This window comes from Mytilus galloprovincialis, chromosome 6, assembly GCF_965363235.1.
Source record: "Mytilus galloprovincialis chromosome 6, xbMytGall1.hap1.1, whole genome shotgun sequence".
Taxonomy (NCBI): domain Eukaryota; kingdom Metazoa; phylum Mollusca; class Bivalvia; order Mytilida; family Mytilidae; genus Mytilus; species Mytilus galloprovincialis.
The window spans coordinates 71683406-71709369 of record NC_134843.1 but is presented as its reverse complement, the minus strand read 5'-3'; the positions used below and the strand labels follow the sequence as shown (position 1 = coordinate 71709369).

The following is a 25964-nucleotide window of genomic DNA, read 5'->3' as shown; positions in this document are numbered from 1 at the left end:
ATCTGTGTTTATGCAAGTGCATGCTTAGCATTCAAACAGCTGTGATAATTCGAGTGCAGATAAACTTGAGTCAATTTTTTTTCTTTTCATTTTTATGCTCTAACTTTACAAAGGTTGATTTTCACCACTTGGCATAGGAATCAAAAAAGATAGCAAAAATATACAAAGAAACCACGACCAAAAAAATGTTCATGTCTATTAGTAGTAAATATGTTTTTAAAGTATCATACAAATGTCCCAAGTTAGAAGGGGGGTTAAGTATTCCCAATTTAAAAATAAGAATATGTGGTCAGGTTATAATTGCCAACAAGACCACTACATGTATCCATTAGAGACTAAAGAACAAATGTATTAACACTATCACATTCCTTATATCTGTTTTCAAATATGTGGTTGATTTCGTTTAAATAATTATACTTTGAAGAAAGGCAATGGTACTACCACCCAAATTTGAATTTCAGATTTCACTGCTCTTACTAAACCTAAGATTGCAACTGCCTAAGGCAAAGATGACCTTTAAAGACTGTTTGAGATGTTCTATCAAGCCATTGTTTTTTCCTCTAAAATAAAATCAAATTTCTAGTTTCCAAAAATTTTGATAAGGAGCTTTCTGTTTAAAGTTATATACCTGCAAAAATTGTGTGTTCTGCTTGTTTGCTGGATAATGTATGCCTCACATGTGATCACAACCATGTTTGTTAAACGTAAAACTAAAATTTTCAGACAGCCACATGTCATCTCAGGGCAAATCCCCCTTTGTGAGATTATAACCAAGAAACTCCATCTTCTTTCAAACAAACCACATAAACTTTAAATATATCTATTATATTTCTTTCAAAAACATAGAACAAAACATAATAAACCTCCTACCATAGACATATATACGTGTTTACCAGTGAAATACAAGAACTAAAATTTGTTCAAAGAGAAAGTGGAATGCAACAATATTTCATATTTCATCCAAGATCTAATAATAATGTATTGTCCTAAGGTTAACAAAAATGTCATACAGCATTCCCAAACCATATAATAACAAATACAGATAAATCATAAAAGACTTGTTGAAGGACAAAAAACATTCAGTCAGGTGACCTTGAGACGACATTATACAAGTCTGTATTAATGGACATCTACAAGTACAACGGAGAAATTTATATAGTAACTGATTGACTTAATGAACTACGGTAGTTGTATCTTTAAGTTCTAATTACTGGTAGTTCTCATCCTCACAAGTTTCTAACGTTAATTACAATTATTTTGTTCAAATTTTTAGCTCTTTTCACTCGAACATTGAAATAAGAGGTTTTAGAAAAGATCAATCCTCGATTAGTTGAATATTTTTTGCTCTTGGTATTGTTATAAAAAAATTGTATATAAATGTTGCATTTTTACGACAATAAAGGTAATATTATTATACTAGTATACAAACAAAACACAACCTAAATGTTGGTAATAATGTTGCTACAGAAAATATTTAACTAATCAAGGATTATACATCTTTTCTAAACCTAACATTTTAATGTTAGAGCTAAAAATATGGACAAAACATTTGTAATTAGTGTAAGAAACTTAAGACATGAGAACTAATTAGCACTAGTATACAATAGTAAGTTAATGACTTCCCCATCTGATGTGGTGTGAAGGAACATGTCAAACTTATTGTGTTAATTCTTTATTTTCTCCATCTTTACATCATGTTATGCCTCTATACAACATTTCTTTGACTAGTATATTGAAAGCAATAAAGATCTACGATCATTATGAGTGATGGATACTGTACTATGTCTGGCTGTCACTTGTCTGAATTAGTCCAGTCGGGACTGTATCAAATCTGTGTCATTTTTGAAGAGGAGGCCTAGACTTAAACTTGTTAAAAACTTTAATTGTAAATCGAAATGAAGGTCATGATAAAATTCATTATTTGAAGGATAAATAGCAAATTCAGTTAAATATGTGTAAATGTCTACTGCTAAACAATAGTTACCAGATGCTCTGCAGGGCGCAGCTTTATACAACCGCAGAGGTCGAACCCTGAACAGTTTGGGCTAGTATGGACACAGTATTCAAGCTTGATACAGCTCTGAATTTGGATTGTGATTAAATAGTTGACAAAGCATAGGTTTCTGACACAGAATGAATGTGGTCTAATGAACCAATAATTTTTTTTCACTATGCTGTTGAATATTAATCCCCTCAAAAAGAGTTTGCCACAATAACTACTCGTTTCAATACATCATAAAATATTATTAGTTATTAATAGTAACTTCTAACTTGTCTAAATATAAATTTACAGCTAATAATCTCAAGACCATCATCATTTTTCAAGCAGTGTTAGGGAGGTAATCAAACATATATGTATAACAGTATTCTTCAAATTGAATTGGCTTACCTCCCTTACACTGCTTTTAAATTGTCTAAATTGTCCTTTAACCAGAAAACCCATTGTTTTTCCCCTTTTTTGCCCCTAATTGCTAAATGATTATAGTCTTAACCCCCTATAACCATCCCTTTGTAGTATAGACACTTGTGGTATAATTTCAGAGAGATATATACACTTTAACATAAGTCATTGTCTGGAAACTACAAAAATGCTTAATTGGTCCCCTTTTTGGCCCCAAATTCCTATACCATTGGGACCATAACCCAAAAAATCATTCCAAACCTTCTATCTGTGGTATAAAACATTGTGGTACAATTTCAGAGCAATTGAAATACTTATACACAAGTTGATATCCTGAAAGTAGAAAATGCTTGTTTTGGGCCCCTAATTCCAAAACGGTTGGGACCATCATCCCCAAAATTAATCCCAACCTTCCTTTTGTTGTATTGAACCGTCTTATTAAATTTCATAGAGATCCATTCACTTGAACTAAAGTTATTGTCTGGACACCGAATGTATCTTCGGACGGCGCAGACCACAACAACGCAGACGACAACAACACAGACGACAACAATCTTACCATTATACACAAGCAAAAATTTGTGCGGTCGTATAAAAATCAAACACATATGTAAAATTCCAGATACATTGTAATATTTTTCTTTCTCACTGCATCATGAAAAAAAATTCCTCCATAATTTAAACTTAATAAAGGGGACAGCAGCCACGAACATACATACAGACAGAAAGATTGATGCACAGACCAGAAAATAAAATGCCCCTTTAAATAGCTGTCATTCAAGGTTGGCAAATAAAAAAGTTATAAAGGGGCATAACTTACTCTCTCTGCCCAAATTCAAAATTTGAATGAAGAAAACTTCTGTCACTGTAATGAAACAACATCTGACAGACAGTCGGATTGAAAGACGGATGACGGTCAAGGATAGCACTTGAATAGTGGCAAGGCATAACAAAAAACATTCAAGTCAATGTGCCAATCCACTATTGATGGTATTACAGCTGGGGAAGTATATTCATGACCCTCTTTCAAATGGTATCATGATTTATAAAAGTCTTAGTTTTTGGTTATTTTTACCAAACATTTGGTATAAATCTCAGAGACACAATTGTCAAAATAAACTCTTTTTGTTAAGGAAGAATTCAGTAAAATCAGACAATTTGACAGATATGAAATCAATTAAGGTTATGACATGTAATGCCGTTCAAAAAGATTAACCTTTAATACATTCCTAACTGATGCAGTCTGTGGAAATATTTCATCTCAAAAATGACCAATTATAAATACCACCTATTTTCATGTCAGTATAACTTTAAAAGGTTAATATGTACTAGTACAAAAACCTAATTGCATGTTTCATACCGATTTCCAATAAATTACATCTCATTTTATGATGCGGAATGTCTCTATAAAACTACATCTAACGGACAATTTGCTGGTAAATGTTTAGAGGTTCTATTCAACTATTGAAAAAACATGTCTAGCTTTATTGTTTCACATACCATCAATTTGATCGCACACCGTCACGGCGGTCAATACAGTGATTGGTATAATCCGGCATTCAGCTAATTTAATTGATCTGTCAACTACGGTCTTAACCTAACTCAATCCTAAACTTTCCTCTTGAGTAGAAAAAACATTGGCATATCAGTATAACACTAATGAATTCTGGTTAGTTTTCCCTGTTATCATATCTAACCTTAAGATGTGTATACAAATATAGGGCTCCTAAATATATCATTGTCTAAGACTGCAGCAGACTTGATTTATGATGACAGAATGGGTTTGCCCTAGGGGTCTAACATAATCTGGATGTCTGGACAGATATGGGACACTACGACACATTACAAAAAGAATAGACTTTGTTATTAGACATGAGTACTTAAAGACTGAGTCTGGATCTTTTTTTTTTGCCTGTTATCTCTACAATAAGTCATAGTTTATAGAGGGTTTTTTTTAATAAAAAAGGAAGTTGTCCCTACAGCTATTACATGCTGTATGACACTTCAAACAAACAACCACATGTGTTAATTTAAAGAATACAATTTTTAAACTTTTAATGATTAGAACACATGAAAACCAAAACCCTCAAGAAACATAAATTTTGTATCAATTTCTCATTTTCTGATCTTGCTAATAAAATATTTGTATAGAACTGCCTTACAATGTTTAATGATGAGATCTAATAGATCAAATTAGGAGAAAACAGTGTCGTCTTTCCATCTGCTTCATCACTATGGGGAAAAACTAGGAAGGTGATAAGAATCTAGGTTGTAGGACAGATTATACTGCAGAGTTATGCAATGTTGTTTATTACAAGTTGAAACCAGAGAAGTTTAATGCTCAAGAGAAAAATACACAGCTCAGAGATATAAATACCACCAAACATAGTGGTTTGAGAGAAGACAATGTCTGAATCTACAAAAATGCATGAGTTTAAAGAAAGGTTAAAGGTCACCCATACAGTGACCTATTGTTATTAATTTCTGTGTCATTTGGTCTCTCTTGGAGAGTTGTTTCATTAACAACCATACCATATCTTCTAAATTTTTATAGGACAGTTTTCTTAAAACTAGAGGTTCTTAAGAGCTTATGTTACGCTCACTTTGGTCTATGTGCATATTCAATAAGAGGGGCAAAAGATACCAGAGGGGCAGTCTTTAATAAAGGACACTAACTGACATTGCAGTTCCTTATAAAAATCTCTGTATTGTTGATCTTGTATTGCTGATCATGAAGTTTGTTTAGCTTCTCTCTATCTTCTTGCAGGAGCTCAGTTTTTGCTCAAAACACAAAGTGGGTAAAAAATCCACATTTATGGGAAGTTACTTCTTTAAAGAGCGACATCTTAAAATCTGGCGATTTTGTAATAATTGATATCACAAGGTATAGTGAGTCTTCACACTGAAGCCATAGGCCCTGCAGCATAGGCTTGTAAAAATCATCTCTACAGGCCAACAGAATTTTACTAAAATGTTCCAAAAATTTAAGCTCAAGGCCTGAGTAGATTTGAAAGTTTATCCTGAAGACTGATGGCATACAAAAGTAATTTTTTTTGGCAGATTATTCAAATAATCATTAAATAATTAGACTTTTTAATTATCCTCAAAAAAGTCAATCCTCAAAAAGTCATACTTTTAGTATGCCATATGATATTTATATTCTAAATAAAGTTGACTAATGATTTCACACTTAAACTATCCTAAAATCCTGCTAAAATTTTACAATTTATTAAACATAAATTTGTTATAGTTCATACAGCCGAGGAATGGTAATCAACCTTTCAGATATTTTCTTCTTCAATAAACATATTGAAATTATATGAAGTCAATATTTTGAAGCACTTCAACAAAGTTAATAATTTATTTTCAATGATTTTACTGGGAATCAAACAGCAAGGAAAGAAAGGAATAAAAACAAAGTTCCCAAAAAATCTATTCTCCTTTCGTATCTGATAGAAATTGCACTAAAAAGGGAGAATTATTATTTGTTTTAACATATATGGATTCTCAATATGTTCTTTAAATGATCGATAAGGGGATCAAACTTAATAAACTGTTAATACAGAGATATGTCTTGCTTTTTTGTTATTTTGAAAGTAAAATGAAAATATTGAAATCAAAAAAGATATACTTTAAGTTATGCAAAATAATCAGTCAATGAATCATAACTGAATGCAGTCAGGACCAAACAATCTTTATCAACATGAGATGTGTTAATGCTAACACAAATGCATATCAAATAACGACCTACCACTAGTGGTTTCCAATAAACTAACCTAATCATAAACAAATACATGTATACTAAGCAAAAGTTGCAAAGTCACAATAAACCCCAACTTTAGGAGCAGGGCCAAAAAATCTACATGGAAATGAGATGTGTCAATGCTTATACAACTGCATACCAAATATCATTGAAAACTGAATGGTAGTTACAAACTAATGCAATTGTTGACCCTAGTGAGGGCAACCTAATTGGGTTTAGTGGCAAAATCTTTTTGACTATATATATATGTCCTTACTTTTTTTTTTTGCAGAACTTCACTTTTTTAGAACACAGTTAAATACCAGCAAAGTGATATTTGTAAACTAAAACTGTGCTTGCATAAATTGAGAAAAATTTCAAAACTGTTTAAATTCAAATGGGAAAAATATTCTAACATTAATAGCAGTTCCCAAAATCCTTACTTAGGCCAAAACTTTAAAGAAATCAATACAGTGTACTTTGAAACCTTATGTATAGGATTTGTAACTTAATTTCGTTGTTATGCAATTTGCTGTACATAAGATGAACTCATTTATTATTGGCTGAAAGTGTACCAAAACTTGATACTTTCCAAGTCCCGTAGGACCACAATTCAGTAAAAAAGAATTGGAACAAAAGTCATGTGTACCGATACTACTAATTACTTCCTTGCAATTAAACATCTAACAAACAATAAATATCTACAAGTTTGGTTAATAATAAGAGCAGAAAACTTTTATTTCCTGAATTTTGTTATTTTTATGGCTGTAATTATGTCATAAAACATCAGACAGTCTAGATAAATAATTTGCAACAAGTTATTAAACATTAAACAACTAGTCCGTTCTTATACATCCTTCTTTGGCTTTCAAATATCCTGATGAAGGTATATCCAGACAAGGACATCAAATGCATGAAATTTATGAAGCTGTTTTCATATTATTTTATAGATATTCAGTATAAACATTATAATAAGAAGATGTGGTTTTGGTGCTTTCTTGAAGCTTTTATGAAAATTTCAGGAAGCTCTGATTAGTAAAATTGTATAAACAAACAGAATGAGGACAACAGACAGACATACAGAATGAGGACAGACAGACAGACATACAGAATGAGGACAACTGTGGCAGACATACAGAATGAGGACAACAGACAGACATACAGAATGAGGACAATAGGCAGAAATACAGAATGAGGACAGCCAGACATACAGAATGAGGACAGACAGACAGACATACAGAATGAGGACAACGGGCAGACATACAGAATGAGGACAGACAGACAGACAGACATACAGAATGAGGACAGACAGATTTACAGAATGAGGACAGACAGACATACAGACAGAATGAGGACAACAGGCAGACATACCGATTGAGGATGGACAGACAGAATGAGGACAAATATATATATACAGATTAATAGAATGATGACAACATATGGACAGGCAGAATGAGGACAAACAGACAAACAGAATAAGGACAACAGAAGGACAAAGTGTAAACAATGTAGCTCCTACTCCTGAATAATATTAATGTATAACTTTTATCAATAAAACTATGATCACTGAATAGAAGACTATAGAAATTTCAATACTGATTTACTGTGGCAGAAGTTTTGATAGATTTCTTATCAGTAACATCATATTTAATACCGACAAGAGTTTGGAAATTACTGCTATCAAAGTCAATAGTGAAAGGCAGTAACCATCATTTTTCTCTGCAGCCCATAAATTCCGTAATAATTTCCGATCAATGGAACAAATATTTCTTTTGTAATAGAAGATTAATTGAAGAATATTTCTAATCAGAGTCTAATGAAGGTATGTAGTGTGATGGAAACCTGATCAAAGGGAAAAATCAGGACTTAGCTCTTGGTTAATACTTTGATTGTCTAACAATTAACGTCTGCAATGTGATCTACAGTCCAAGATTACTATTAAATAACGATTTTTTGAAAGACTTTTAGAATTTGTAACTTCCCTTCTAAAACTTGGATTTAATGAGGCTTGTTTAATATATCCAATTAGTAACATATGTAATAACAAAAGACAATAGAACCGAAAAATTAGATTTGAAAAGCTTGTGTCAAATGGACCAACTTCAGCATTGCTTATGGTTACTGTTGTTTAATTTGATTAGGCTCCCATCAACAGAATTTCAGTTATTGTACACATGTTGCAAATTAACTGCATGAATGGAAGGTTTGTAGTACAAAACAGGTCTCATAGTTTACATGACATTTACTTATATTGATTTGTGTATATAAATGTTTTTTATTTATCTGTTACTATTTGATCAATGCAAGAACATTTATAGTGAGTTATAATCAAATACCTCATGCCTCCTCCCTCTCAAATGGGTCCAAATATATTTTCCCATACTCACTTGTTGATTTTTTATATCAACATGTGATTCATAACGAATGGATCTCAGTTCTTCACATTGGTCAATCAATGATGCAATTTGTCAAATGTGTCTTGCTTTACTCTGAGTTTGCTAATTGTGACGTCATGTAAAAGGTTACTACCAAGATGCTTGGATCCAGCCATTTTAAAAGGAGGGTTCCCAACTTAGGAGAAAAAAAGAGGGGGTCCAATTATATGTCCCAATTCAAATGCAATGATGGTAAAAAAAAAAGGTTCCAAGTGGACTTCCAACCCTTGAACCCTTCCTTAGATCCACCACTGATTATCATGTCACATAAAATGAGCACATCTTTTTTAATATCATTGAAAATGAAAAATAAATTTTGTCTGCATAATTGTCTACTCTTAAAATCATTAAAAAAAAAGATTCCAACACTAAATCTTCTGTAATTTGTGATATTTCTAACTCCAGGGGGTTAAAACTCAATGCACTCACTGGTTAGATCTAATAATATGTATTCACTATCACATTTTGAAGGACTATATTATAAATAACTAAGATAACTCAATTGAGCATGCATCAAATTGACTATCAATATGATCTTTTTTAAGAGGCATCTTAAGACTGACAAAATCCTCTTTGAGAAATCATTTCTTACAAAATCAATTCGATAGCAATAGACCATTTTCCAAGTGACTGCTTACAAATGTTCCCACGACTTCATCATGTTCAAGTTGTTTGTATGCAAGACCGTTTCATTTGCTGACAGTTAACAATTAACGTTGAGCCCCTACTCTGGCAGGTTGTTGCAAAAAACAGATTGGCATTACTCCTAGTTATGGAAAATATTTTCTGAATTTCACAAAATGACAGAATATTCAGTAATGAAGAAGCTTTATCATTCCTTTTCCAGTGCAGACTTCAATCACCACACAAATCGTCAGAGTGCCAGCTACCTAAATGAGACCCATTAATCATTTTTTTAAATCATTAAACTGTAATTTCACAGTTGATTTGCAAAAATCACTCAATTATTTATATTTCAAGAGAAACAGAATCATTTTTTCCTTGTACTTTTCACACAATTTCAAATTGCATCTTTCATCAAATTGTAAATTACATTCATTTAAAACATTTTTAATATCTACCTAGGGAAGCCTAATGGAAATAGCTATGGCATTTTTGCTAGAAATAAAAGTACAAATTTCATTGTTTTTGTAAGAAATGCTGGAAAGAATTAATATAATGGGAGTTTAATTGGCCAAATGCTTGTATTTATAATCAACAAGAAATAAAGTTGTCTCACAAATCAAAAGTTAAATGATTATGAAAAGAATAAATTTTCTGAAAGTATTGCTGCCTTGCATTTTTTATTTTTTAAAATAAACATATATATCTATTGTTTCCTCATTTAACGTCATGATTATTATTATCTACAAGAATTAAAGTGATTCTACAAAAACAAAAGTTCAAGTGATTTTATAAAATAAAATAAATTTTCTGAAAGTATTGCCACTTGCCATTTTTTTATTTAAAAAAATATATACAAATATCTTTTGTAACATAATTTATCATAGAAATAGATACAACTTTATATAGCGTTTAAATTAAACCTGTGAATTTTATGGTAGAATTCATTTTAAATTGCTGCTTTTTACGATACCATGAGACATTTGATCACTTATAGCATATTAGTTATAACTCCTACGATTGATCTATATTTCTTTGAAAAATACAGGTTTGAGTAAGTTAAACGGAAAAATTCATCTTGAGCTGTATTGAACATTTGCATGACTAGGAACAACAATCAGCAAGTTCGTTACGTATGTTTGAAAGTATTTCCCATAACTGAACAAGAAATCTTTGAATAGGGTTGGACTGCTGTAACACGGCTTAAACACGAATCTATTTCATAGTAGCTTAACTTGAATGATCTGTCAATATGCAAGATTTATTTTCACAGGATTGTGCATCAACTAAATCAATTCCATTAGCCTGATAAAAATAACAAAAGGAAATTTACTGTATTATCTCTTTCTATTCAAAATTACAAACCATCGATTTGGCATTTAACAAAGCATTGATCTTTTAACTTTTCTCACACATGGTGATTTCGCTGAAATAACGAAAAAAATATTTGTTAGTAGATTACCTGAGATAGGTGATTTCAAGGCACTTTAAAGTTTAATTCCGTTTAATTTGCATAATGGTTGAATAGAAATGGGTCTATTTCTAAGATTCAGAGGAATCTTATTTCAACAGGTCTTAAAATAAAGTTTTAAAAATGGATTTAATTTGAAGGCCTCTGCATGATGAAAGAACTTGTTTTGCATTCAAATCACCATACATTTGATGAGAACAGCTTGAATTATTGACTTTTATTTTTTTCGTAATACAATTTTAAAGTCAAACATAAACTGCATGTAATGAAGAGTTTTTTTGCTCTTGACAACTAAAAGCAACTGTTTTTAAAATAACTGTCAATCGGCTCCATGCAGAAAAACAAAAAAAAAATCCTTTGAAAACCAAGTTTCAGGATCATCAAATTAAGTTGAAATTGACAGTGCAATAGGTGAGATTAGAAAGTATGAATTTGATATTCAATAGAAGAAACAACTTTTTTAAGTGAATTAGATCTCAAAAATGTAAAAAAAATCATTTTGGTTTTTGATTGTCCCCCTTGGTCACCTTTTCCCTTTTTTGTATATATATCACAGCATATACACTATAGTCATACTTTTCATAAGTTGTGCTTATATATAGACAATTGCAGCATATGAATAAAATAGTAGCTGTGCAAGTAAACAACATTTGCTAGAACTAGTCTTCACTGGGTTGAAGTAACCAATTGGTGGCCTAATGGGCTGTTTTTAAAGTTCTGCTCTTTATTGGTTGTTGTCTGTTTGACACATTCACCTTTCCCTTTCTCTATTCTGTTTATAAAATAAAATCTCCATAACTTTGAGAGACATCATATCAGTGCATATTTCAATCTTTTGAAATTTTGTTTGTGTTTTATATTTATAGACTGAAGATCTATGAATGATGACAGGAAATGTGTTTACTTTGAAAATTAAACAATTAAACATTGACTACTGAATACACTGGGCGTATCCAGCCATTTTCAAAAGGGGGTCCCAATCCAGGATAAAGGAGGGTTCCAACTATATGTCTCCAATCAAATGCATTGATCGTCAAAAAAAGGGGGTCCCAACCCTGGACCCCCCCCCCCTTCTCATCTGTTACTCAAATACTACTAATTCACTTGATTTTTGTTTGATGGAGCACTTTTTAGTGTAAGCTACTTTTTAAAATTCAGCTATTTATAAAAATGAAATATGATCAATACAGCATTTTTCACATCTCAGTTTCCATTATCAAAGACAAATACCAGAATTTTTACCGATATTTTAATACTGATCTTCGTTTTCCATATCAACAAACACAATTCTTTGAAGTTCGGTCTTTAGGGACTTTTTTTTCTACAGGTTCATGAGGAATTGAATCCCTATAACACTTTTATGTAACACATAATTCAATTACATGAAATATGGAGAACAACAGTGTAATTAGAGAATAAACAAATCAATGTGGAACTGTTCCTTTATCTTAACATAGAATAGTTAAAACTGGGATGCAAGCAAAATGATATTTTTTACTTTATTATTCAAAATTTTGAATATTTCTTAGTACTGGGCCGAGGTATATCAGCCGGTATAATATATATTATGTGAATAATGTTCAATTAAAATTTTGTTTTGAAAATTTTTTAGGACTGAGTCTGGTACCATGTTGTATCCTGAGAGAGTTATACATGGATAACTCTCTACATGCTTATTTTCATCCCATGTCTTTTATAGACACATGATGTTCTGGGAGTCTCCTACTAGTAAAATAGCATGTTGGTTTAATAAATATCTTCATTTATAGAAATACTATTGAGCACAACACTCATACACAAGTAAGTTTTAAATTAAAATATTGTTTGTTTGCCCTTTACCGACCAACCCTATAAATTTGTTCCGACTGAAAATCTTTTATTTGTATTTTGTATTTACCAGCAATATTCTATTTTTATTTATTTTTTGTTCCTACCTTAAATTTTATATTATTCAGAATTTCCCGCTCTAAAATTTTTTACCAGAATCCTCAGGTTTTATCTTCCCTGTATAAGGTTAAGTCCGTTTGGTATCACGTCAGCGTTTGGCATGAACACTTGCATTTAGAGATTCAAAGCATTTGATTGAAATCGATGTTGAAAAGTTTGAACTCATGATATGACAAAAGTTGCCCTGTGTCTTTCTACATGAAGAGCAGGGTTCGTCCAATACAAAATTATCAATGTGTCACTTTGATTGTGTACAAAATATTTTGTAAACGGACGTTGTATCCAATGTAGGGATGGCCTTTGGTCATCTGTAGATCAGGATGATTATGTTTACACTTCCTTCAACCAGCTTTGACATTTTATTTATATCTGACATGAACTGAAGTCCTGTAAATTGGAGAATAATTGGCAGTAAAATCGCCAAGTTTTCCTTACGCACCATTTATAAATGTGATGTAAAATACATGACAATTGAGTTTCAAGTCTTTTAGATTTTTATTGATAACACCGGGACAGTGAAAATTTAAACACTTAGTCTCTAGGGTTGTAAGTAAAATAAGACAAATGCTTAGTTTTAGCTCTTTTAACTGGTTACATGACGATGATAGTGGGAAATGCACAGACGGGCAGTGGTTTTATTATGATTCTAGTCAAATATTCATTTTATTTTACTCTGATAATTTAAGTTCAAATTTGAATAAAAATTGGTAGAATGTCGTAACAAAACATGCTATAGATAGAACAATGTACAGCTGATTCACAAACCATGCTAGGGAGATATATGATATTAATAAACCTTTCGGTCGAGTTAAACATACAAGGTACATGTACGGTAGTACAGAATATTAGTGCAAGTAAAAACTCTTGAAAGTTCCAGGCATATAAATGTTGAAAATATGCCGCACAGCCCTATATTTTGTTATTTGAAAACAAAATAGTAGTGCATATGAATTAACTTCACATTCTACATAATAATTTTTTTTCATAACATAACTTTAATAATAGTAAAGATTTAATAATTAAAATCATACTTAAACAAAAGCAAATACAGACAAAAATGATATCATGCAGATTTTGTATCTATAAAATAAAATATTATACCTACCTGCCTCCCCATGACAAAAATGTACCGAGCCAGGTAATTTTTTGGGAAAGAAAAAGAAAATATTTTACCTACCGACCTACCTTCCCTGTTTCAAAAAATAGGGTCAGAAAAGGGCAAACAAACAATATTTTAATTTAGGCCTAAATTGAGCTCAAAATGATCAAAATATATTTCTCATTATTAATGCATATCTTCATTTCCAGAGTAACGTTCAAAACACAGCTGAAGTTGCAATTTCAAATGTGACATCAATCATGTGCAGTCCATGTTTAATTGGAAATATAACATGGCTTTGTTTCCAAAGCAAAAGAAGAAAATCTTATTACAATGTCTGCTGTACTGTGAAGATGTTAAAAATCATAGTTTCGAAATGGTAATCAGAACAAGAGACAAACGTCTGCTGTACAGATAGCAAAAACAATTGTGTTCTAAATGGCAATGACAGAACCTATAGTCCCAACATTTGTGCAAGCATTGTCCAGCCAGTTTGCCAGTTTACAATGTATGTCTCAATCTAAGAACTTTAACTCTGGAACGAAAAACTAGAAAGTTTTGAAAGATCAAAGAGAATTTACAAAGGTCACTTTTACAAATATCAACAAAAAAGAACAGATTCAAGTATTGTCTATCATTGTAGACTACATGGTATATGTATGTTTCCCTCTAGATGTCTTTTGGTTATTTGACATTGGGTTACTGTCTTTCAATGAAATTTACCCAATCATCTCATTTGTTGTGCTGATACATAGTTTTGGGGGGAAAGAAAGACAAATACTGTCCTTTTTGCATTGCCCTTTGCTTGAGGCAAGTATAGTTTTGGTGCCTTTGAAGAAACCAGGAACTGAAATTTATGACATGATAAAACTTCTATGAGCCCATTAAAGTCATTAATTCTCCTAACAATCAAACATAAAGGACCTTTTTAATTTTACTAATAGCTATATGATGGATGTTTTTATTGTAGTTAAGTATAAAAGACAAAAGCATTCTGTCTGAAAGTTTTAAGTACTATTATCAAAAACTTACATTAATTTCTCCGATGCCCATATAAATAATGTTAAATTGACTTTGTGCTTTTAAATTTCTGTCACTAGATGTATACAGGGTACCTAAGACATTGTTAATGTGTTTGAAACTTCATGTGTATCCCAAAAAAAATATTATATTTTTCAATTTCAAAGACAAGTCAATTTAGTAAAGTTTTTGTTTTACGCAAACTGACTAAACCTAACTTCTGTATTTCACAATTGCCACTTTCGGTTCCCAACAGTAGATTCTGAGTTTTATGTTTGGAATTATATCAGAATGAAAAAAATCCAATATGTAAAGCTAATTTGACAAACAAAATTTTATTTCCAAATCCCTAATAAAAACAATATAAAATTGACTTTAATTTTTCAAACTGCTTTATTACGTTGGATTTCATGTGACATGCAACTAAGTAAATGTCATTTCACTGTAAGTTACGAGAACAGTAAAAAAAACAACGATCAACAAAGATGCTATGAATGTCAGCGAATAGACTGATAATTTCCGTAAATGGTATTATCTTTGAGAAAAAATTGATTCGTCAAAAAAATCAATAGAGTAAAATGCTTTTCAGAATTCTCAAAAAGTGTCAAGGTTTTTACCCTCAAAATTTTGCAAAGAACCAACACAATTTTCTAATTCAATTGATAGTAAAGGTCCAGCAAATTTATTTTTAGGAGCACCACGGAAAAAGATTTGGAAAACTATGGTATTGTTTGTTTTTTATAAATATCCACAGAAGGTTCAATGTACTGTACTTAATTAAAAAGGATGCTTAAAAAAGAGGGTTAAAAAAATTATTCTTCAAAAGAAGATTATGACCGATTTACTAGATGTGTAAGTAAACATCATGAATTTATGCCCTGCCTTCAACCATGAACCATATGTACGGCAAAAACTCAACCTCATTCTGTAAATTACTGATACACTCCTCAAGTACCATAAAATTAGCTCAAGATCTGCAGGCAGTACAATAAAAAATAAGGATAAGTACATTACCAAGAAGTTCAAGGGTTACTGCGAAAAAGTAAGAAAATATTTTTCATTTAATCATGCAACTTATAAAACTGTTTTAACTTTATTTGTGTCACTGCATTGCATGTTCTATTGGCTTATACGCCACGTATTTCGTGTAATTTTGCACAATTTAATTCCAAATCTCAGTGTAAAGGAAAGTTTAATGAGTCAACCAGTGCAACAGATAATAATGATATATTAATAAATTGACAAAATTTTGTGTTAATTACAGCTAATCCAACACTCAGTAGCCATAAAGTGATATTGTTACACAAGAAAAGATATTACTTCTATTTTCTTCATAGTTGTTATGATTGTATATCAGAAGATAATAAATATCTTATGATGATATTATCTAATAAAGCCACTTATACAGATCTGTTTCAAATATCTGACATAAGTGGTAATAAAACTATCTCATTTATAACTGATACATATAAATATACATGTATATGTATACAAGAGTGCACACGCTGAAATGTCTCGCCTTCTATACTAATCATTGATATTATGTTGATAGTCCTAAGTATAAAGTTAAGCTTTATAACAACTGTCACATAAACTTAACATTAACCAAGATAACTAAACAAAGACCAATGAACCTTGAAAATGAGGTCAAGGTCAGATGAACCATGCCAGGCAGACATGTACAGCTAGCAATGCTTCTATACAACATATATAGTTGACCTATTACTTATAGTTTAAGAAAAATAGACCAAAACACAAAAACTTAACACAGTGCAATGAACCGTGAAAATGAGGTCACGGTCAAATAAAACCTGCGCGACTGACATAAAGATCATAAAATATTTCCATACACCAAATATAGTTGACCTATAGCATATAGTATTAGATAAAAAGACCAAAACTCAAAAACTTAACATTGACCACTGAACCATGAAAATGAGGTCAAGGTCACATGACATCTGCCCGCTAGACATGTACACCTTACAATCATTCCATACAACAAATATAGTAGACCTATTCCATATAGTATGAGACAAGAGTGCACACGCTGAAATGTCTCGCCTTCTATACTAATCATTGATATTATGTTGATAGTCTTAAGTATAAATCTAAGCTTTATTACAACTGTCACATAAACTTTACATTAACCAAGATAACTAAACAAAGACCAATGAACCTTGAAAAAGAGGTCCAGGTCAGATGAACCATGCCAGGCAGACAGGTACAGCTAACAATGCTTCTATACAACATATATAGTTGACCCATTACTTATAGTTTAAGAAAAATAGACCAAAACACAAAAACTTAACACTGTGCAATGAACCGTGAAAATGAGGTCACGGTTAAATAAAACCTGCTCGACTGACATAAAGATCATAAAATATTTCCATACACCAAATATAGTTGACCTATGGCATATAGCATTAGATAAAAAGACCAAAACTCAAAAACTTAACTTTGACCACTGAACCATGAAAATGAGGTCAAGGTCACATGACATCTGCCCGCTAGACATGTACACTTAACAATCATTCCATACAACAAATATAGTAGACCTATTGCATATGGTATGAGAAAAACAGACCAAAACACAAAAATTTAACTATAACCACTGAACCATGAAAATGAGGTCAAGGTCAGATGACACCTGCCAGTTGGACATGTACACCTTACAGTCCTTCCATACACCGAATATACTAGCCCTATTCCTTATAGTATCTGAGATATGGACTTGACCACCAAAACTTAACCTTGTTCACTGATCCATGAAATGAGGTCGAGGTCAAGTGAAAACTGTCTGATGGGCATGAGGACCTTGCAAGGTACGCACACATCAAATATAGTTATCCTATTACTTATAATAAGAGAGAATTCAACATTACAAAAAATTTGAACTTTTTTTTCAAGTGGTCACTGAACCATGAAAATGAGGTCAAGGACATTGGACATGTGACTGACGGAAACTTCGTAACATGAAGCATCTATATACAAAGTATGAAGCATCCAGGTCTTCCAACTTCTAAAATATAAAGCTTTTAAGAAGTGAGCTAACGCCGCCGCCGTAGCTGCCGCCGTTGCCGCCGCCGCCGCCGCCGCCGGATCACTATCCCTATGTCGAGCTTTCTGCAACAAAAGTTGCAGGCTCGACAAAAAACAGACCAAAACACAAAAATTTAACTATAACCACTGAACCATGAAAATGAGGTCAAGGTCAGATGACACCTGCCAGTTGGACATGTACACCTTACAGTCATTCCATACACCGAATATACTAGCCCTATTGCTTATAGTATCTGAGATATGGACTTGACCACCAAAACTTAACCTTGTTCACTGATCCATGAAATGAGGTCGAGGTCAAGTGAAAACTGTCTGACAGACATGAGGACCTTGCAAGGTACGCACATATAAAATATAGTTATCCTATTACTTATAATTAGAGAGAATTCAACATTACGAAAATTTTGAACTTTTTTTTCAAGTGGTCACTGAACCATGAAAATGAGGTCAAGGACATTGGACATGTGACTGACAGAAACTTCGTAACATGAGGCATCTATATACAAAGTATGAAGCATCCAGGTCTTCCAGCTTCTAAAATATAAAGCTTTTAAGAAGTTAGCTAACACCGCTGCCGCCGTAGCCGCCGCCGGATCACTATCCCTATGTCGAGCTTTCTGCAACAAAAGTTGCAGGCTCGACAATAAAAAAATGAGAAGATGTGGTACAACTGCCAATGAGACATGAGTATCCACAAGAGTATATATGCATTATACTACTACAGTGCCACCCATACAGAAAAAATGATCACTAGGCCAACTGCATTGCTCAACTGGCCGCCAATTGAGCTAACAGTTGAGGGCCAGTTGAGGGCTAGCTGGCCATCAGTTGAGCAAATAGTTGAGGGCCAGTTGAGGGCTAGCTGGATTTTTGCCATGCAAATTAGGTAGCCCTCAACTATCAATGCTCAACTTTATGCAAATCAGTTGAGCAACGTTGAGAAAATATCATAGTTGAGGGATAGGTGTCCAACAGTTGAGCAATTAGAGTTGAGGGCTACCTGGCCAACAGTTGAGGGCCAGGTCATTAAAAGTTGAGGGCTAGGTGGCCAATAGATGAGGGCCAGGTCATTAAAAGTTGAGGGCTAGGTCTTAAAAAGTTGAGCATTATGTGGTAATTGCAAACTGATGACTACACATTGTAGAAAAAATAAATTTAAATTGTGTATTTTTATAGCCAAAATAATGCTGAAAGATCTTGTTACTCACAACATACTACATGAATGCTTTATCCTTGCTTTTTAGAAGTTATCTAGCAAATAAATATAGATATCTAGTTTTATACCAAATTCATTATATTAGAATATTCTTATTTTATTAGTAATACTTTCTAAAACAAATTGTCTTAATAATAAAATAAACATGTCTCCTGTCTTACACATTTTGACAATATAATAAATAAATTAAATTAATGCATAAATATATTGTCTCACTTTATTCTTCACTCTTTAAAGTTTATAAAGAAAACACTTTAAATATCACTATTTTGAACTAAAAGAGCATAATTATACACTTATTCAAAATGGTGGAAATCAAATCTAATCCAATGTACTTACCAAAAGATGTTTCCAGAAATATGTGTTAAACATCAATCTTCCTAAATCCAAAAGTCATGTCATCAGAAGAATGTCAATACAGTTATTTGTAACTTTTTTCATCTACATTCATTGTAAAATTCATATTTTTAATTCATGATAGCTAGAAGACATCTTTGCTTGCCATTGTGCATGCTCAAACCCAGTTCAAATTTTAAATGTTTGAGGTTCTTTTGGGTATTGTGACAGTGTGATCACTTTGAGATTTGCCCCTAAGAATAACTGTTAACTACCTAAATCCTAAATATTTGATATATCTTATAATAAAAGAAATACTGTTTGTTTTTTTATCTTTATGTCAAAGATTTAGTTAAGTTAAGATACAGAAAAAATGTATAAAATTGAAAGCTTCCCTTAATTTTGCCTTAAACTTTGTGTACATTTATAATAGTACTTCCTGTCCATTTGCACTAAAGACAGATAAAACAGATGGCACATAACATTTATATCACCAGGTCATATTTCTAATTGCTCAACTTTTGCTCAACTATAAAAAAAAATCAAAGTCTGAACGCTCAACTTTTCCTCAACTACAAAAATTTCAAAGTCTGAATGCTCAACTTTTCCTCAACTACAAAAATTTCAAAGTCTGAATGCTCGACTTTTGCTCAACTACAAAAATTTCAAAGTCTGAAAGCTCAACTTTTGCTCAACTATATGAAAACCAAAGATCAATTGCTCAACTTTTCCTCAACTTAATGGCCAGCTTCAGTTGAGGGCCAGTTGAGCGACATCTATCCAACATACAGTGCTTGGCCAGGTTTGAGTTTAGCTAAGATGCTCAACACCTAGCCCTCAACTATTTTGCCTAAAAACAGCTAGCCCTCAACTGTCCACCACATGGCCATCAACTGGCCCTCAACTTTTTTTTCTGTAGGGGCACTCAAAGTATTGTTTAAGCAAAAAAAGTGCCAATTTACTTATTTTTACGGGAAAAATGACAGGAATAGGTCCAGTAACTCCACATGAGATTATTAACCAGTCTGTGCCAAAAACTTTTTCATCAACTTAAGTCCCAAAACAAATTTTAAAAGTTGTCCCTTTGTGACTTTAAAAAAAAAATTCACTAGTCAGATTCAATATTTACTGCATGTGGCATCGGACTTCAGTGGCTAACAGTGCAGACTGATTATAATTAACAACATTTATTTGAAGATTATAAACAATAAATGTTTTCTCCAATTGAAGATAATATAAGCTGAAAACAAGAGTGCACACGCTGAAATGTCTCGCCTTCTATACTAATCATTGATATTATGTTGATAGTCCTAGGTATAAAGCTAAGCTTTATTACAACTGTCACATAAACTTAACATTAACCAAGATAACTAAACAAAGACCAATGAACCTTGAAAATGAGGTCAAGGTCAGATGAAACATGCCAGGCAGACATGTACAGCTAACAATGCTTCTATACAACATATATAGTTGACCCATTACTTATAGTTTAAGAAAAATAGACCAAAACACAAAAAGTTAACACTGTGCAATGAACCGTGAAAATGAGGTCAGGGTCAAATAAAACCTGCGTGATTGACATAAAGAACATACTATATTTCCATACACCAAATATAGTTGACCTATGGCATATAGTATTAGATAAAAAGCCCAAAACTCAAAAACTTAACTTTGACCACTGAACCATGAAAATGAGGTCAGGGTCACATGACATCTGCCCGCTAGATATGTACACCTTACAATCATTCCATACAACAAATATAGTAGACCTATTGCATATAGTATGAGAAAAACAGACCAAAACACAAAAATTTAACTATAACCACTGAACCATGAAAATGAGGTCAAGGTCAGATGACACCTGCCAGTTAGACATGTACACCTTACAGTCCTTCCATACACCGAATATACTAGCCCTATTGCTTATAGTATCTGAGATATGGACTTGACCACCAAAACTTAACCTTGTTCACTGATCCATGAAATGAGGTCGAGGTCAAGTGAAAACTGTCTGACAGACATGAGGACCTTGCAAGGTACGCACATATCAAATATAGTTATCCTATTACTTATAATAAGAGAGAATTCAACATTACAAAAAATTTGAACTTTTTTTTCAAGTGGTCACTGAACCATGAAAATGAGGTCAAGGACATTGGACATGTGACTGACGGAAACTTCGTAACATGAAGCATCTATATACAAAGTATGAAGTATCCAGGTCTTCTACCTTCTAAAATATAAAGCTTTTAAGAAGTGAGCTAACGCCGCCGCCGTAGCCGCCGCCGCCGCCGCCGGATCACTATCCCTATGTCGAGCTTTCTGCAACAAAAGTTGCAGGCTCGACAAAAATACAATATTATGAATGGTGATTACTTTTTGCGGCTCATTTGAAGCTAACGGTATAAGTATTAATTAGGGGCGTTTGAAAATTTAGGATGCAAGCCATACCGGTACTCTCAAACTCTCAAAATACCCAATTCTATCCTAGTCAAATTAAATTTTCAAATGTTATGTAACAAGATATTGTTTTCTGAAGTCCAAAATTAATTTCTCCTTAATGAAATTAAAAGTCAAACAAATGATTTACTGTAACAAACCATTGGAACATGAATGTCTTCCTTAATTACTTTAAACTAATGTAAGAAAACATATAGTACAAGTCTACCAATTTTCATTACTCTGAAGACGTATTGATCGACTGATCAGCGACAGTGCTATGAAAGGCATATGATCATCATGTTTCTCGTAACCAGTCCTGAAAAACGTAGCTAGATTAAATCTTATTGAAATATCATCTCTGCTTATAGAATATTATTTTAGTAAAGGAATTGGTAAATGAATATGTAAAATTCATTTCCTATGGTTTAAAAAATAACCTCACGAATCAGGAAGCATGTGGTTTGTTAAGATTTTAACATGAGTTGATCTTGTTTATCTAAATTCTGAAAAATAATCTAAGACCTTAAATATCCTTTGGTGAATATTTTCACACAAATAGCTTAGTATTAAGTTTCTTAATTTCTTCATTCTAAATAAGGGAAAATATCTATCTTCTGTATCATATTCTTAAGATTTCAATTTTTGTAATTACTGGAACATTTTGTTTTGGGTAATTTAATTCTAAGAAAAAATGCACCAACATTTTTTTCCAACTAGTCTGTACTAAAGTAACAGACCAATTTTTCAACATTTTTCTTAAAGTGTCTAAATAAAATGTTGGTTTTAAAAATACAATGTACTTACTTGTCCAAATAAAATTTTACTATTCTGGGTCAACACTGACTAGTGACTACTTTTCGTCACTAATCATATTAATGGTGCAGACTTGTATCATTAATGGTGTCCATGAAGACATCAGACTTCAAGTTTAAAGGGTTATAGTAAGTCACTGGTTTATCCATTAACATGGTCATGCAAAAATAAACTTAAATTAATACTTAATATTTATGACAATACAAAGGTCTTAATTATTGTCTTTAACCAAAAAAAACATTTTCATCCATTGTCTTTCAACATGTTCAAGTTGACAATTCTATTTCATGAGAGCAAAAACTTCAGATGTTGGAACAAAAAATCGTCATGAGCTGTTCCACTAGAAGATACATTTTGTACATCCCCAAGAGAAGGCACTTTGAAAAAATAAATATCATTTATGTAGAGGCTACATATGTATGTTTAAATTTCTTCTTAATTTTGACAGTACAATCTAGCTTTAAACAACCTACACATGCTACAGTATCTGAGAAGTTGATGCCTTCCCTGTGTCCTATGTATGTGTTTTAATGGAACAGCCTTCATGCTATGCATACATGTATCTTTGGTAAATTCACAAGAAACAATATTGCAGGTCAGAACTGTTATGTGTCTCCTTTTGCACTGTCTCTGAGTTCAGAAAAAAGCATGTTAACTAGTAAATGAATAACTATTACTTATCATGCTTATTGGAAAATTAATCAAAAACAGGTAGTTCATCTTAAATGTTATTGGGTTTTATTTCAATATACATTATCTATCATGTCTCATATATATTTACTATATAATATAGATTTACCATATATATATTTGTATTACCATGGTTAATCATTATCATGTGTATTATCATGATCCAGGGATGGGATATGATATTGTTCCCCTTTTAAATTATATCAACACAAAATAAAATGTCTTTTATACATGTAAGTGTATTCAGAAAGTTTCATGGTACCACAATTGTACATGTATAAGGATCAGTGGTAAACATATGGCTCAAGGTTAGTGTATTTCCAGTCTTTGAATTGAACCAATATAGGAATGAATGTGTGTTGTATTGGAAAATTCATTAAAATTTCACAAACATACATTTCATCCAATTTAGAATTATATAAAAAAAAACACATATTAATGCGTTAATACTCAGATAATCAAATACATCAGTTTGGCCTTGACATACCTATTCAGGAACATTATTTTTACATTTAAGTAACAATGCAGATTTTGTGGCTATCAATACTAGTTTTTTTTTAAAGTATATTGTTATTAGTACCAATTACTTCCGCTTTTGATACATGTACATAATTATAATTCACACTCAACTCAAGTCAAAATAAATTTTGGATTAAGGATAACTAACTCATCAAACTAAAGTATAAATCGTCTTTGAGCATATTTATATTTTATTTCTCTAAAAACTCTTAAAAAGTCATATCAGCTCTGGTTGATGAATTTTAAGAATATTCATAATATTTAATGAAAAATTGTTTATAGATATTTTCTGTACTACACATTCAGGTTACTTAAATCACACCAAATTGTCTAGAAAAGCATTTAAATAATAGTGCTCACCTGTACAAATACATTTAAATAAAAACTCAATTGTCCAAATTCTAATAAAATATTGACCAGGTGTCCCAATGTTAAATATTTAATTTCACCTGTATTAAAATCAGGTATTTTTACTAAATTTTACCCCCAAAAAACTAACTTTAATACAAAGCTTCAAAAACATCTATGTATACAAAAGTTATTTTAAACTTTGGGAAACTTATTATATAGGTAAATTCTGTTACACTCTATATATAGAACAAAGTAAACAAACTTACCATTTGCCGGTCTTTTCCAAGAGTGCACAAAAACTGAAATTACCAGAAATAAACATGTTGTTCCAAAAACCATTGCATCTGTTTCGTTAAATGACAGAAAAACTCCATATGACACTTTCAAACATGAAAGTTTTCCAATAAAACATATGTGGGAATGATCGAATTCACACGAGTTAAAGTACTCATCAATGTTCGATACATTTCCAATCAAACGCAAGGTGCGCTGCCTGTTTGATCTCTTTATCCAATAGAAATTAACGTTATATCAAGGATATCACAATTAAACCAATAAGAAATGACTTTTCAGTATTGATCTCGTGAACTTTTGGTATTGTGGAAAACATGACACTCCGTAATCAGCATCAGCAGTCCAAGAGCAGATTTATTATATGTCAAAGTTTGACACAAACATTAAAAGATAAGATTTAGTTTTTACTTGATTGAATTAAAAATCGATTAAAAGACAGAAATTGTTAATGCTAGAGAGGCCTAATTCTCATACTTCATTGATAACTATAGGACCTGGGAACAGTATATCTGTAACTGCTACGAAATAAATTATTGACTACTACTGGCAGAGACATATTTAAAACAATTGTTGCATAAAATACCTGAGACTGCTGCTAACATGTTATAATAGTCTCATGACTCGATACAAATAATTAATGACAAATCGTTTTTATATCTATCATTTCTTTTAAAAGCGAATAAGACGTCGTATGTTTGGAACGGTATATTCCTGGTCTTATAAACCAGAGACATATACACACATATATATGTCTCTGTATAAACTTAATAAGACATTTTATAAACTAAATAAGATATCTAAGCATACCACATGCATTATATATATATTTTCAGCCATTCCTGCTCCTTCTATTTTGAGATGCAGCTACGCGCATCCACTTTCTACCCGTGTTGACAATGAGGATTGTCTTTTAGTTATACACGCGGGACTTGAATATATGAATACGCAGCTAAAATAGAAATAAGGGGATTTGGTGTGATTGCAAATGACCTTACGCGAATTCTCCACTTTGTACACATTTTAGAATTAACAACAGTTTGGTTTAATTTTCTCTAATAATGTCAATTCCAAACTGTTTTTTGCCAGATGCTTATTACATGTATTAAGTACTTTATTTCTGTGATTTTATTGTTTTACCAATATAAATGGCTTGCAGTTAAGAATAACCTCTATATTTCTAAGTTTTAAAACTGTAGATAATTTTTCGAGGTTTAGATAGTAAACACATCTACGGATATGAGCATCTTGCCTGTTTAATCAGTTACGGACACAGCGGTGAATTCCAGCGAAGTGGCCGGTCCAGGGGTCGAAACCCCCCTTTTTTTGAACGATCAATGCATTTGAATGGGTACATATGGTTGGAACACACCCCCCCCTAATTATCCTGGGTTGGGAAGTCCCTTTTAAAAAGGCTGGATCCGCCTCTGTGGCATTATTTTTTTCACAGTGACCTATATCATCCCCATTTTTTTCTACGATAAATTCTTTCCTTAATAATGATTAC

At 32.0% G+C, this 25964-nt stretch overlaps 1 protein-coding gene across 3 annotated transcripts in view; it reads right to left on the bottom strand.

Moving 5' to 3' along the window:
• The window catches only part of LOC143080242 (protein turtle homolog A-like), a 126016-nt gene extending 101382 nt beyond the window's left edge, over positions 1-24634 (bottom strand). For 2 of the 3 annotated variants that reach the window (XM_076255976.1, XM_076255978.1), the window contains exon 1: positions 24433-24634. In XM_076255976.1, coding sequence (XP_076112091.1) covers positions 24433-24505 — 73 coding nt within the window. In that variant the 5' untranslated portion in view covers positions 24506-24634. The remainder of the gene's footprint in view (positions 1-24432) is intronic. The other variant, XM_076255977.1, reaches the window with a different exon arrangement.
• Positions 24635-25964: the final 1330 nt, after the last annotated feature.